The sequence below is a fragment of the Microplitis demolitor genome, chromosome 6 (assembly GCF_026212275.2).
Source record: "Microplitis demolitor isolate Queensland-Clemson2020A chromosome 6, iyMicDemo2.1a, whole genome shotgun sequence".
NCBI classification, from domain to species: Eukaryota; Metazoa; Arthropoda; class Insecta; order Hymenoptera; family Braconidae; genus Microplitis; species Microplitis demolitor.
Window position 1 is genome coordinate 5,416,143 of NC_068550.1, and position 15,386 is coordinate 5,431,528.

A 15,386-nucleotide genomic window follows, 5' to 3' on the forward strand; every position below is an offset into this window, starting at 1 on the left:
CCGAAAAAAAAAAATCAGCTTATTTTGAGCTAACCGTGAAATTTTTCAATTAAGGAAATAATTTTGAATAAAATCTTCAAAATTTCAAACTAAAAATATAGTAAATTGAAAATTTTTAATAGCATAATTTCTTGAGGGAATAAAATGCAGTATTTCTAGATGTAATTTTTCTCTTAGTGCATTTTTAACAGTAATTGTGACAAATGTTTTAATCAATAAATCGTTATTACACAACAATAATGTATGAAAAAAACCCATTTCGAGATGTGGTTAATCATTATTAATTTTTAATTTATTTTTAAGTGGAAAAGGTTTTCGAAAAATGAATCGACTTACGATTGTCAAAACAATCGTCCTCCATGCCGATCATTGAAACTTATATTATCTATTTGATCCACTCACCATTTCCTTACGGACAATATATATATTTTTTATTTTTATTTATTTAAATGATTTAAATTGTTCCACCATGACACACTTGTCCGTTAGGACTAACTATTAATTATTGACTATATATTACATTTATTTAAATTTATGATTATAACTATTATTCATTTAAACGTTGGTCAAAAGCTTTTATGTTTTGAATTGCTTGTCAATTTTTAAAAATGTGTATTATACACGATTTATTACTCCATTTTTTTATTGATTTTTTTTTCACATTTGACGCTAATATAATTATTTTAGTGAGTATTCAAATTCTATCATTACAATACAATGACGTAAAATATTACGAATAATTAAATGGACATAGAGTAAAATTACTAGAGATTATTTATTAGCAAAAAATTTCGACGGATTTTCACAAATTATTAATCATATTATTTTTAAATTATTTGTTTACTTTATTAATTTTTTTTTTTTGCAGTTATAGCGCTAAACTTATCTATAATTACAATATTACATTTTGATTATGACATTTATTCGTATTTTAAATATATTATTTATTTAAAATAAATGTTTTATCATATATACGCGATGCTCATTAAAATATATCAATACTTTTGGCTGATTTTATTAAATTGTACAAATAAAATATTAAATATCAACAATGACATCAATAATAAATAAATCATTACTTAATATTATTTATATATATATAAAATATTAATTTGCAAAGTAATCAGAGATACATTAATAACTATTATATATTTATATGCAAATAAAACATTCGTAATGGATTATCAATTAATTAGTAATAATTCATACAATCAATAATAAAATATTTTAATTAAATATATCAATAGTGAGCATGGCATATTATGTTATTTACAAACATCAATTTTTTAATTTAATACACTGTAAAAAAAATTGGTGTAAGTCTACGCTAGCGCGGTCATGAATTAACGCCCGTAAACGGGGTTAAAATAAAACCGGCAATGGTGTTAAAATTTTTTGGTGTTAAACAGTGTTAAAAAAATTTGTTATATTTTTGGAGCATAAACAGTCGAATTGGATTTCGAATACAGCAAAAATAATTTATGGTTTCAAAAATTAGTATAAGACAGGTTTACTAATTTTTGAGAAATTCAAAAAATGTTTGTCGATTATTACATGCTTATGTTATTGTATAAAATATGAGAGATAACCTGTTCAAAAATAACATAGGTTCGACTTTTTCGATTTATATTTGTCAACTAAAACGAAAATAAGTAAGATTTGACTTTTTGGACCTGAATGGATACTAAGAAAGTCAAGTTTGCCAAAAGCAAGTCAAAGTTGATTCAAGGTGCAGCGTCCAGTTATCCTGGGACAAAATAACCTGAAAAAAATAACTTTATTATAAAATAACCTGAAAAAATTATGAATATTCTGCCTTGTATTTGAAGGTTAACCATGACTAAAGAAAACGATTTATTCAATGGTGAATGTATTTCTATTCGCTATGAGTGTGACTGCAGCGCCAGACAAAATATGAACTACGGGAGGCTGTCAGAGTATGTTTTTATACGTATGTCAATAGCAAGAAACATAAAAATAAATAAATATTATAAATAATAGTAAAAAAAAAAGTTGTAAAAAATATGTGACAGTTTTATAGTAATTGCAGTTTTGTTTTTTAGCTAAACGGACCATCAATAAGTAAGTATAATGATAAAAAATAAAAAAGATTGCAGTAAGCATTTAGGTTAAGTTGTTTGAAATTCATATCAAAGTCAAAATATGATACTAAGGAAAAAATCAAAATGAAAAATAAATAATTAAATAATAACAAAATAAATACTTTCACGTGTGCTTGCTTACAATTTCAGTAATCATAGCCTCCCGTAACTCCGAAAGTAACCACTGCAAACGTTTCAGTCAATTTGATTTCCCCTACCATGGCTTCACTCAGAGCGAATACAGTAGTAGAATCGAATCGTTTCTAATCATTTTGAATCGTTTCTTTCAATCAGGGAATGTCGTTCAGGTTATTTAATAACAAAGTTATTTTTTTTTTTCAGGTTATTTTGTTCTAAGTTATTTTGTCGTTATTTAGTCGAGATTATTTTGTCCGAGGGCAATTTGTTACGGAACCAAAATCAAATGTGTTTCCGATTAATTTCCGAATTGCTTTTGGCTAACCTGAACTACTTGGTATCCATTTAAGTCAAAAAAATCAAATTTGACTAGGTTTTGGCTTGGTTAACCGAAATTTAAGTCAAAAAAGCCAAATTTAAGTTATTTTTTGAACCCAAGTGTCTTACTTTCCAAGTCTCTTTGTAAACTAAATTAGCAGGAAAAAAAAAGTGTCAATGATTAATTTATCATCTTTAAATCAGTTATTACCTCATAAAAAATATCAGAGTTAAAATAAAAAATTAATTAGATAAATGATCAAAAGTTCTGTTCTGTAGATTTTAAAACACTCATACGCCGAGTGCAGTTAATTTACTCCTTTTGTACACCGTTTTAACACCACTAAGTCTGACCGTGAATTCATTTTAACACCGTTCGTTTTAACACCATTTTTTACAGTGTTCTCTACCATTTACTTATTCCACTAACTAAGAGATGTAAATTCAGTATTATTATTTATTTATATTTTTAAAAAATCAATTACTGGATATTCAATACTTACATCAATTATTTTAAAATATTGATGCAAAATAAATAAATGTTAATACAATATTACATTGAAGACACTTTTTAGGAGACGAGTGGACAATAAAACACTCGAACAGGAGGACACTAAATTTTCATATTCATTTTAAGAGTCTACATCGACGTCATATTCTAAGATAAATATATTTCACAATATATAAATTTTTTTACCTTGTTTATTACAGTGTTCAGACGTTTATTAAATAGACAATTTATAATTATCGTTATTCCGTCCTCGTGCGATTTATGGTGCGTAATTATTATTATTATTATTACTCGAATATGGTAATTGAGTTATTACTTTTTCATTTTATTAAATAAGATTCGGAGACTTATAAATCACTAGGTCAAAAAATTTTCTGTAATTAAATTTAATTATTATTATTATAGTCAAATTATTAATTATCTAATGGACTTTAGTGACGTAATTGTTTTTCAATTATTCTATGCATTTATTTATTAAAAAGCTCACGGGCAATAAAAAATCGGTCAAGCGGAAAATTTTCAGATCAGAAATAATCAAAAGTACTTGAATAAAATTTAATAAAATTTATTAATAACAATATTTGTTTATGCTGTCGCAAGTGGGTCAAGTCTGGGTTTATATTTGCTTGAGAAATAAAGGAGAAGAGCAAAATCGGTCTCCCTAATATTTTAAAAATTTTAAATTAACTCAAAGTTGTTTTATGATTTAAAATTACATTTTCGTTTGGGTAATGAAGGCCGTAGCTGAATAAAGAGGGCAAACATATCCCCCACCCCCGCTACCGCTTAATCGGGTTAATTTTTTTCTGTATAATTTACTACTGGCATAACAAACATTTTGCTGTGGTACATACACTTAAAGTATTTTTCAAGAGTAATTTTTATGCTTGAATTAAAATAACGTTAACTTAAGAATTTTCAAATTTTCGCGGGAAAATTATTTTTCATCTTAAGTACATGAATCTCTACTCCAAAAAATTTAATTGATTACAACTAATTTAGAAAATTATATTTTAAATATAAAAACGTTTTACTTCAACTTTGACTTCAAGCCAGATTATTTTGTAACATGAAATTCTAGATTCGTAAATCAAGACTCAATTTATCTCGAGTTAAGAAAATTTATTCCTGAATCAACATTGAAAGTATCAAGCTCAAATTCTCCGCCTCTTGACACATTTTCTTTTTCCCATGAGCCTTCAATCAACTATAAAATCTATTACTTTTACTTCGATACATCCGTCTTATATACTTCAAATAAAATAAAATTTTTTTACTTCTTTTCACATCACCATAAGTAACTTCTTCACTACTCACATTTTTTTTTTATTCATTCTTATCAAAGCGACTTCTTATGGGTTTATAATTTTTCTCTTTTAATTATTTATATTATTATTTATAGTTATATATTTATTTTCTTTTTCGCAATACGTACAAAAATTTAATGTAAAAAATTATGTAAATTCATATATATGGTAAATAATTCTTGATAGTAAATCTTTTATTTCCTTTGGTATTCTGTGACTTTTTTTCACATAAAATTATATATATACATATATATATATATATATGCATGTATATATATATATATCTGTAAAATTCGATATTTTGTTAGTTAATATTTGCACACAGTTTGGATTGGATAGATATCATTATTATTATTATTATTATTATTATTATTATTATTATTATTATTATTTTTATAGATTATTATTATTATATTAAAATTATATTAAATATATTGCGTAATTGGTTTGTTAATTGCTTAATTAATGTAAATTGATCACGTTAATTCAAGCGTATTGGGAATGATTCGGATTTAAAAACACGAAAAATTATTATTTATTTCATTTAATTTTTTTTTTTTTCAAATTTCTCGTTTTAAATTTGAAATTTTTTTATTAAAATTACTTATCCAATTGCCATCATTAAAATTTTTTTAAATATACACACCTAATCAACTTTTATACTTTTAACTCATGTCTCGTTTTTTTTTATTCTTGATTCTTCATTATCATGTTCTTTTGTATTACCATTAATTTTTTTTATCTCAAGAAGTAATTTCCAGAGTTAATTAAAAACTAAGCTCGTTTCGGTGAACACTTTTTTTCGTTATACGATTTACGTGGATTTCAAAAAAATTCATTGCAATTATTTTATCTGTTAAAATTGATTTTTTACATTTGTTTTATTTATTTGTTTTTGGTAAATATAGAACTTTACCTTTATTATTAAACATTTTTTTAAAATTGTGTCTCATGTATTATTTTATAGTGAAATTTTTTTTGTATGGAAAATAAAATAAATCTCTTTCACAAATTGTAAGTAAATAAAAAAAATAACTGTTTCTATGTGTAGTTTAAAAAGATACAAGTGTATATATATATATATATATATATATATATATATATATATATATATATATATATATATATATATATATATTTATTTGTTTGTTTCATTCAGTTTTGTTCCAGTAGTTTTTCCATTTTCCTTGAAATAAAGTTGGCCCGAGTGAATATTTTCTTTAAAAATTGACTATAAAAAATTCTCTAGATGATTTAGACAATGACATTTTATATTTTAATCTCAAAGGTAAATTTCCAAGAGTAAAAAAAAATACTATTAAATATTTAACTTTTAATTTTACGAGCAATAAAAAATTTAAGTTAAAAAAAAAACGAGTCACAAGTTAAATATTTCATTTCTTAAAATTTCAATTCAGTCTTAGTTATAAAAAAAAAATAAACAAATTAAATTAAAAATAAAAATGAATCTGTATCCTTTAATTGGTCAAAAATAAGTGAGAAAGTATTTTATAAAACATGAAGATTTTCGCAGCTTTTAGATTTACTATCTCTCGCCCAAACTTTACCAAGTAAACTGCGTACTTTGAGACTAGCACTTGTGCGACTGCCACGATATTTCTTGGGTGAGTTGTTCTCTGAACATGAACCCAAAGGTGATCTGCTGCGGTTTTTCCTCGATCTCTTGCGAAAGAGATCCCGTGTTCTCTCGGGATTTTCGAGTTTCAAACGTATTTGCGTCAGCAATCCAACAAGCAGCTCATCTACGTTGTGGTTTATACCTACAGAAGTCTCAATGAACTTGCAATCGTATGATATTGCCATGGATTTACCTTCTGTAAACATTTATTCACCGTTTCTAATCAACTTATCAAACTCAGTTAATTAATTAATTTATTCATTTATATTTATCTCAGTTTAGGTTTAATTAGTATACTTTGAATAAAGATATAACTTTTTATAGAATACTAACTTCCAAGTTTTTTCGTTACTCTGTTGGCTAATGAAAAAGTTTGAATACTCAAACATACACGAATTTTCTGGGTCTAATATATATATCAAGGCGCTGATAAGGGTTTCTTAACATTTAAAAAGATTTCTTGGGATTTAAGAAATCATTTTTTAAACCGCTCCGCATTCAGTCCGAATTCATTCCGGATTTACTCCGCGTTCACTCAGCAAGTTATTTATCTTCAATAATTTTGTTTTTTCGGTATCTTCGTTCACTAACAGTATCGCAAATTTTTTTTTTCACGTAGATTCGATACAAACAATTTCATTATAGTCGTTTTTTTAAGTAAAAGAAAAAAAAATTTTTTTTTTAATTTTCTTCTGGTCCCGTTTTGTCCGCCCGGGAAAATTTTATATTTTCGATAACAACTAGAAAATTTGTTTGATTACTTACAATTTAAGTAAACAAAAGTCGATTCATCGTATTCAAATGTATAAAATTTAGTTATTCCCGTATTGAACCCGTTCCGTTCACCTTTCCCTTATCACTTGCATTTAATTAATTTTATAAAATAAAAATTTAGAATTTTTCTAAACTATTCAAAGAAATACATATATATATATATATATATATATATATATATATATATATATATATATGTATGTATGTATATTTATATAAGAAAAAAATTATAATAACAGAATAAGACAATTAAAAAAAAAAAAAAAGTTATTTGAATTAATTTAAATTTAAATGAAATATTATCTCAGCTTAAATGAAATGGCTCCAATTAAACAGACAATAAAAAATATAATTTAAATGTGAAAAACAAATTTAATTATAAAATTTACGTACTTTCAGTAGCAACTGAACGGCTCCGAACGAGGTCAACTTTATTCCCAACTAAAATTACTGCTCTGGCAGATACGAGGTCACTTCTCCAAAGTATCTGAAGAACTTGCTCTGCTACTTTGAGTGATTCTTCATCTGTTGTTGAATAAACGACACAATAAGCCTGTGGTTCATAAGTAGCTATACAGTTTTCAGGCTAAAACAAAAAAAAAAAAAAATGATACATGATTTGATGGTTGACAACAATATTCATGGGTTTATAAGGTATAAAATGAGGGAAAACAAAAAAAAAAAAATAATAATAAATAATAAATTATTCAAAGATAGTAAATCATTAATATTAACGTGAGCTAGATCGCAGAGTTATTCTATTATAAATTATTCATGCAACTATTTTTAGTTCATTGCTTTCTTTTATCCATTAATGGTACTTTTCGACATTATTCGTTTTACTTTACAAAAAAAAAAAAAGCTGTTATCTGCGCTATTTTGAGGTTACTATTCACTGGCATCACTTCATAATACTTTTCAGTATTTTTTTTTTCTATCTTTTATGAAGACAAAGGACTTTAATAAAAACTTATATGAAAGAAAGCTTCATATCTAAGATGGTTTATAGTCACTTTAATGATTTAATTTATAATATTAATTAAAATTTTTAATGCAGACTTCTGTGGATAAAAAAAAATCTAAAAAATGGTTGACTTTGTGGGCTAACCTCCAAACTTCCCGCTGTTTCCGAACGAAAATTTCATTATTGATGAACTTTTGAGCTCTTCGCGGTCAGAAAACGGTTAGATTGCAAAAAAAACACTATTTCGCTAAAAAAAAGTCAATTTCGTCTTTCGGTAACTTTGAGAAAAATCAATCGATTTGCTAGAGCTCTGCGGCAATCAAAAGAGCTTGTTGAGGCTTGATTTTGATAATTGTATAAACAAATCGGTCGAGCGATTTATGAGCCACAACAAAAAACTTGAAACAATTTTTTTTCTAATTTTTATTTTTTGCATAATTTGTAATCTACTTGACCTATTGACTCCAAAATCTATTGAGTTCTAAGTATTGGTGAGCCCTTTCAATTACCGCAAAGCTCATATAAATCGGTTGATTCGTTCCAAAGATATCTTTGGGCAAAAAAAGCACACACACACACATCCACACGTGGGTGGATGCCTATCCAGAAATAGAATAGCTTTCTAAGACCTCAAAACATCGAGATCTGATACAAACTCAATTTTCGAAAATAAGACCAAAACCAATAATTGTCTTTTTTTGAAAATTTTCAAATTTTTATGGCGGGAAGTTAAAAAAAGTTGCATTAACAATCTCTTTATAGTATGATTCTATATTCTAGTATTATTTCAAATAAAGACAAGAATTGTAACACGATTTATTGCAAAATGTAGATGACAGTAGAGAAATGTCTTGTAATATAACTTGATTTTATGTCTGCTCATTCTTCGACTATACCAAAACGCAATCTGATGTTCCCCTAGGGAAGGACGGGATTCCCATGATATGCAGCGGAGTTTGGTACGAGATGGCGTTTTCTACCTTGTGAATTTATTACTTCGTACTATCTCTGTTGCTTTAGTGTCATTCGTACTCATGTTCCCATTGCTCTTACGGTATCGTAACACCGGATTACGCTATCATGTGGATCTAATCCTTTATAAGTGATTACTGATTACTTTTATCTGAAGAGGATTAATCTATTACTACAAAAGTAAATTAAATTGTTTTAGTTTTAAAATAATGGTGTCTTTAACAACCGCTTAACGATGATGTACATCAGTTTTTATCTACAAGTAACAAAATAATTTTTTTATTTCATTCATACAAGATTACAAAGATAATCCTGTAATATTCTATTCATTCTATTTATTTATTTATTAGTTAGATAATAGATACTAGAATTTTTTTTCCTTAGTCATGGATCATGACTCATGAGATATATTTAATATTACTGTTCGCGCTTTCGTGCGCTTTGTCAATCATATTATCCGATCGGGTAGCATGTAGTCGACTCAGATAAGTTTATACTGTCATATATATCGCACACTGAAAAAAAAAAATTTGCTAAAATAACAAAGTTGCCGTTGTAAAAAATGATATGTATTGAGGAAAAATTTTTTGAATGCGCATAGAATTTTGTGCTTTAATTAGGTGAACAATATCATTAAGAATTAATCACGAGTTTTGGATTTCGGACATAAATTGTGTTTGTAAATTATGCCTAAAATATTAAACGCTATTTATTTTGAAAATCATACCAATATGTCTATAAGTGTATAGTTAAAAGCGGGCGCCTTGAGGAAGTGATTTTCTTGACTCAAGAGATTATATTGCGACGCGATAATATATTAGATGAAGTAAAATTTTCTCGAGTCAAGAAATCTTTATAAAATCTTGTTTAATATTTAGCTCAACACATGCCATTTGTTATAACGGCATTTTCACTTTACTTACCATAACAAATATTACTTCGTTGTGTTGACCAAGATGGATTTGTTATCTTAACAACTAACTGCGCAATCTCGACATTTGTTAAGATAACAAATTTTTTTTTTTTCAGTGCATTCTCAGAAAAGGTGATAGAAATAAGATAAAATCTCTGCTGGCACAAACGCAGTCATAATATGAGCAATGTTCCATTTTCGTGATACTCAGTTTTATTAATATAGATAATGGCTGCGTTCAAGTTTGCCAAGTCCAATAAAGTTCTTAACAGAACTTGTACTGTAAAATCTTTACAAAAAGTTTGATAATTCTCTTAAGAATATCAATATACTAAAAAAAACATTTATGGTATTGAAATACTATACAATATTTATATATATATATATATATATATATATATATATATATATATATATATATATATAATAAAATTATTTATTGACCTAGTGTTTGATTTATCTAGCATTAATAAATAAATATATAATATATACACAAATATATGTGTTTCCGTCGAAAAAATATTGTCCATGTCCACATCGTATTTCTACTGCGAATGGACATATAATCGAAACCACGATAGTTTTATACAAGTCACGCCGGGCAAATACAGTTTACAATAAACTGCGAAATAGAGTTCAAAGAAAATGAATAATTCAAAACTTAGATGTTGGATGAAACAATAAAATTGCATTCTTTAAAATTGCAAGATCATAAATAATATAATTATTATTATTCAAATCATCGTTATTAGAGGTCACTTTCAACCCTTACAGAATTCCAGAGAAAAACGATCTGTTTACAAAAATGCTGATGTCATGGTCTAGTCGCCGGGGTGACTGACACTGTTTTACGCACGACTAGTATAAAATTATTTTAAATTTATTCATATTCTTACTGCAACCGAATAAAAATATATTATTATTATTCGATAGTAAATTTTGAAAAATTCATATAATTTTCCAAACCCTTGAATATGAGTATTCATTTACTGGCTCAAGTACTCTATATTTCAATGAATTTTTCTTAAATTTGAAAGCAACTAATCTGCATATGTGACACAGGTATTTTTTGAACTTAGAAGTAATCAAACATTATGTCAACTTCGCACAAATAAGTGTCATTATTTTGCTGTCCAATTTCGCGCGCCCCGTTATGCTTAGCATCAGGAAAATAACTACTCTCGCTGTACATAATATGTTTTACCGACATGAGGGTTTAAACCAATTCCAACTGTTCAAATACTAACATAAAGTGAAACAATGTATACACTAAAAAATTTTTTGTGTGAAAATTGTCCCCAAGGACTTTACAGTTTCACAGTCGTGTAACTTTCAAACCGGCAATTGAAAATTTTGACACCAAACCGCGGGCTTAAAATATTCCAGGGCAAGTTCACTGAAAATGAAAGATCTAATCGTATGATGGTCAAATATATATTGATTAACATTAATTGTACAGGTCAAAGCTAACTTTGAATTCATTATTGTCTAGTTGACGGTTAGCCACTGCATGTAAATGTATCTAACCACGTTCGGTTGCACAATAAAAAATAATAATTATAAATAAATCTAGTTAGTTATTATTTTTTTTTTTTTTTTGTATTTTTAATAAGAACAGAAGCTTATTAAAATGTAGTGTTGCCGTTAAAGTTGACTTTATGTTATTAACACAAAACTGTGCATATAATTTTCGTCTATCTATCTTTGTCTACAATTGTTTCTGTTCATTGCTGTTGGCGTTATTGTGTTTCAATGAACGTCATAAACATGAACCGAGTAAACGGAAAAACATTATTTTTGTTTCATGTCGACAACAGTTTACTAGAAGAAACGAATTCAAAATATAAAATGAGCGTTGGAGGCATTCACTTTTAGGTTTTCCAAAAATGTGTTGTTATGTGCGTTATTGGGATATTTTAAATAAATTGTAAAGATTAAAAATTTCATAGAATTGTTACAAAAAAATTGTTTTTTAGTATAATTTTTTTATCATTTTCGAACCATCTAAAATTTTTTTGAAAAATATCACTTTTCTTCATCTTCCATTTTCAGAATGGAAAATATAAAAAGAATAAGGAAAAAAAAGCATCAATCCTATCACTTAATTTTTTCAAAATTGAAAATTGATTGATTTCAAAAAAGAAATTTATAATTTGTACAAAGTTCAAATTTTCCTTAGATTAAAATTTTTAATATTATTAACATACTTTCCATAATATTTAGTATCACTACCTAGGAAAACTGAAAAATTTAAATTTAACCTAAAATTCATTTGAGTATTTTACAGATTTCCAGGATTATCTTCTCGTGATTCAGAGTTTGTAGTTAGCTCATTACTTCTAAAATATTCACCTATATTTTCGCTAAATTCAAACAAAGTTTTCAACTAAATCTGATGGAGAACAAAATTATGGAACAAAGTTTGCTATGCACCTATTACTTAATCGATCCAGAGAAATTCAATAATATTATCTGAAGGTTTACCGACAATGGACGTATATAGAATGTTTGAAATATTAATACTATTGAGGACAAACATTAACGAATATGCGCCAAATATTGATGACTATATTTAACAATAGGCTTTTGTTAATGATAGTTCTGAGGTCAATAAACAAGTTTAATGAACAAATTATCATTTTATAGACAATATGTTAAAATTTTGAAGATAGAGTATAAATATGTGGTTTGACATACATAACAAATTTATGTAGAGGTTTAATTCTGTGCTTGACACGCATATCTGGTGAAGTTTGTTCATTAGTCCCGAGTGTCATGGATAACGAATTCAAACCACTTACTAATTAATAGTACTCATTGACCAAAATTTAATGTTTATTTGTCCCTAGTTCAGTTTAATTATGCAGATGAGTTAATTTTTAATAACCTCAAAAAATACATTTCATACAGATAACCATATTTTGAGTATATATTAAATAATCGATATATTTTGGTAATTACTTCGAACACAAAATAAATCAAATTAGAAATTACCTATTTTACAAATTTTCATTATGTAAGATTTTCTAAAATTAAATTAAATTATTTTTCAATTCAAAATTTACACATAATTTTTTTTTGTAAAATACATATTTTTAATTATAATATCTAATATTTTAATAAATTTTATCTTCGAACGATTGTTCAATTTTTAATTTTTGGCAACGAAAATTGAAATTTTTTAAAAAAAGAAAATTATCGGTCGTGGTTAAGAAATTTTCCAACGATTACATGTGACCCAAGGGAAACTGATTTTAAATATTTGAATATCTAGAAAACAAGTGCCCTCTTTTTATTGAATAGAAGTGCGTCTTGAGTTAATCTGTCAAATATGGACTTTTAAACCGCGTGCATCTTATATTTCAATAAACATATTCTTTGCCTTTTTTACCGCTGTACTTACGGTGATCTTATTTCTAATTTAAGTGAGTTTGGATTCTGATACAAGTAATTTATTAATTATAGGTTATTGGCTATTAAAATTTGGTGTCAAAAATGGAATTCGAACTCATGCCCGGAATGTGGACTGCGATAATAAAAAATTATTGAATCGTAAATAAAATATTGCAGGCATTTATTGTCTAAATACAAAGAAGGATTTTGTCAATTTTATAGAACCTCTCTAAAAATGAATTAGGATTCACTACGAATCGGTGGACGTTTATTATTTTTCTAGCTATAACAAATATATCAGTAATTCAACCAGTGGTATACTTATAGCTGGTTCCCAGTACGTATTTTCTAATTCGCAGTAAACTTCACTAATTCATTTTTAGAGTTTATTTCATTTTACTGATAATAGTCGGTTGCGTAACAAGTGGAATAAGTTACCTATTATTCGTGGAGCATAATAGCTTCATTATTATAAAGACCCGGAAGCGATTCTACCGCTTTTGCGTTTAAATATACTCATTGTTATAATCTCAGATTCATGTAGCCAGTTCAAGCCTACAGTAATATATCGCTGTAAACATATGTAGCGAACAATATCTATGTTCCAATTGTTAAATTAACATTGGGGATAGTAATAGTTAATGGAAAATTTATTTGGAGTGTAGTAATTTTTCAGTAAGGGTCTAATTATTCATTACGGCAAATTATTTTTTATTATAGGTCCTATTTTTGGATTTAAAATTGTATTTCTTTCAGGGCGCTGTGATTATTATCAATATTTCAGCCCTACTTTTACGTGTACACAAATGACATATTTAATTTGATCAGGATATTAATTTGTCCCCTTTCTATTATTTAATAAAGCCATTGTTCGTTATATCATAATTATTTGTGTCTTTTTCATTACGATACAACACGAATATGTGAATTTAGGGTAAAAGCTATTGAGTTTTCAACGAAAGAGGTTAAAAGTAGAAAGTTATAATGATATCTTTTTTTTTTTTTTTTTTTTTTACAAAAAACAAAAAAGTTCTATATTTTTACATATAAATTTGATGTCAATTTTCCTGAACAATTATATAAACCACAGTTATATTATTTCGAATGTGAATTTAATATGTTCCTTTAAATTTTCAAGTTACAGGGACATTTAGATATGAAATTTATATTTATACCTTTTTGATTCGTATCGTTAAAATTTTGAAACTTTTTAATCCAATTATACTTTTAGTTTTCATCGAAATCGAAATGGAAATTTTTAGTTAGGATTCGAATATTACTAACGAGTAAGTCGAAATTTTTTTTTTAAGAATAGAAAAAATTACTAATTTAATATAAACACACTAAGAGAAAAAAACTGGTTTTCTTAACTATGAAAAACATAGTTCAATGAAGCCACTATTACTCTCAGTTCAGATAACTAATATATAGTTGTAAAATGTACGATGATATTATAGTTGTTTTAACTGTTATAGTTCAACGAACAATGACAATAGCGAACGTAACTAAGTAAAAATTCTATTCTTATTACAAAAAAATAATGAAGAAAAATCCTTAATTATATTCGTTGACGACTTAAATGATGTTAGATTAATGAAATTATAATCGTACAACTGCTGAAACATTTGTGATTCTGCTGAAGTATAAGTTCTGACGAATAATATTAAATGGTTAGTACAACAAAACAAATGCTTAGTTAAAACTACTACTTTTAGATAGTTTCAGGCACTACGATATAGTTCAAGAAAATAGAAATATTAGTTAAGGTGACTATTTTTTCATTCCCATCCCTTTCTAGTTACCACAACCGTGCACTTTTATTTATACACTGAAAAATTTCTATTAATTTTTACTATGGGTGCATTGTAACCCCGGACCATAAGAAAACTGGTACAAAATTTACAAGTGTCCCATAGTAAACGTATGCGCATAGGTCCCAATCGTGTCGTCTGCGCATGCCATTTACTATGGGACACTTGTAAATTTTGTACCAGTTTTCTTATGGTCCGGTGTTGCAATGCGCCCATAGTAAAATTTTTTGGAAATTTTTCACAGTGTATATATATTTTAATCTTCTTACATAAAAGATTCTTTTCCGATTTGATAAAATGTTATCTTGCTCTCAAAAGATCAAGTAAATGAGAGTTATACTTGAACTTGATCGATCGTGGTATACGTAATAGTTCTATTGAATTTTCTCCGTCTTTTTTTATGATAATGAATTTTTTTTTAGTGCGGATTTTACACTACAATACGCACCGAAAAAAAAAAAATATTTTTTTTTCAGAAAAAAATAATAATTTCATAAATAATATTTTCAACAATGATATATTCTTTTGCATAAAAAGCCAGCTA

General features: G+C 26.6%; 1 protein-coding gene across 4 annotated transcripts in view; it reads right to left on the reverse strand.

Moving 5' to 3' along the window:
* Positions 1-1,163: 1,163 nt before the first annotated feature.
* Positions 1,164-15,386, reverse strand: part of LOC103577599 (uncharacterized) — an 83,657-nt gene continuing 69,434 nt past the window's right edge. For 2 of the 4 annotated variants that reach the window (XM_008558310.2, XM_008558309.2), the window contains 2 exons: positions 7,183-7,375; positions 5,541-6,211 (listed from right to left, as the gene is read on the reverse strand). In XM_008558310.2, the coding sequence (XP_008556532.1) occupies positions 5,886-6,211; positions 7,183-7,375 (519 nt within the window). In that variant the 3' untranslated portion in view covers positions 5,541-5,885. Of the gene's footprint in view, positions 3,444-5,540; positions 6,212-7,182; positions 7,376-15,386 lie in introns of those variants that run through there. The other 2 variants (XM_008558311.2, XM_008558313.2) reach the window with 2 other exon arrangements.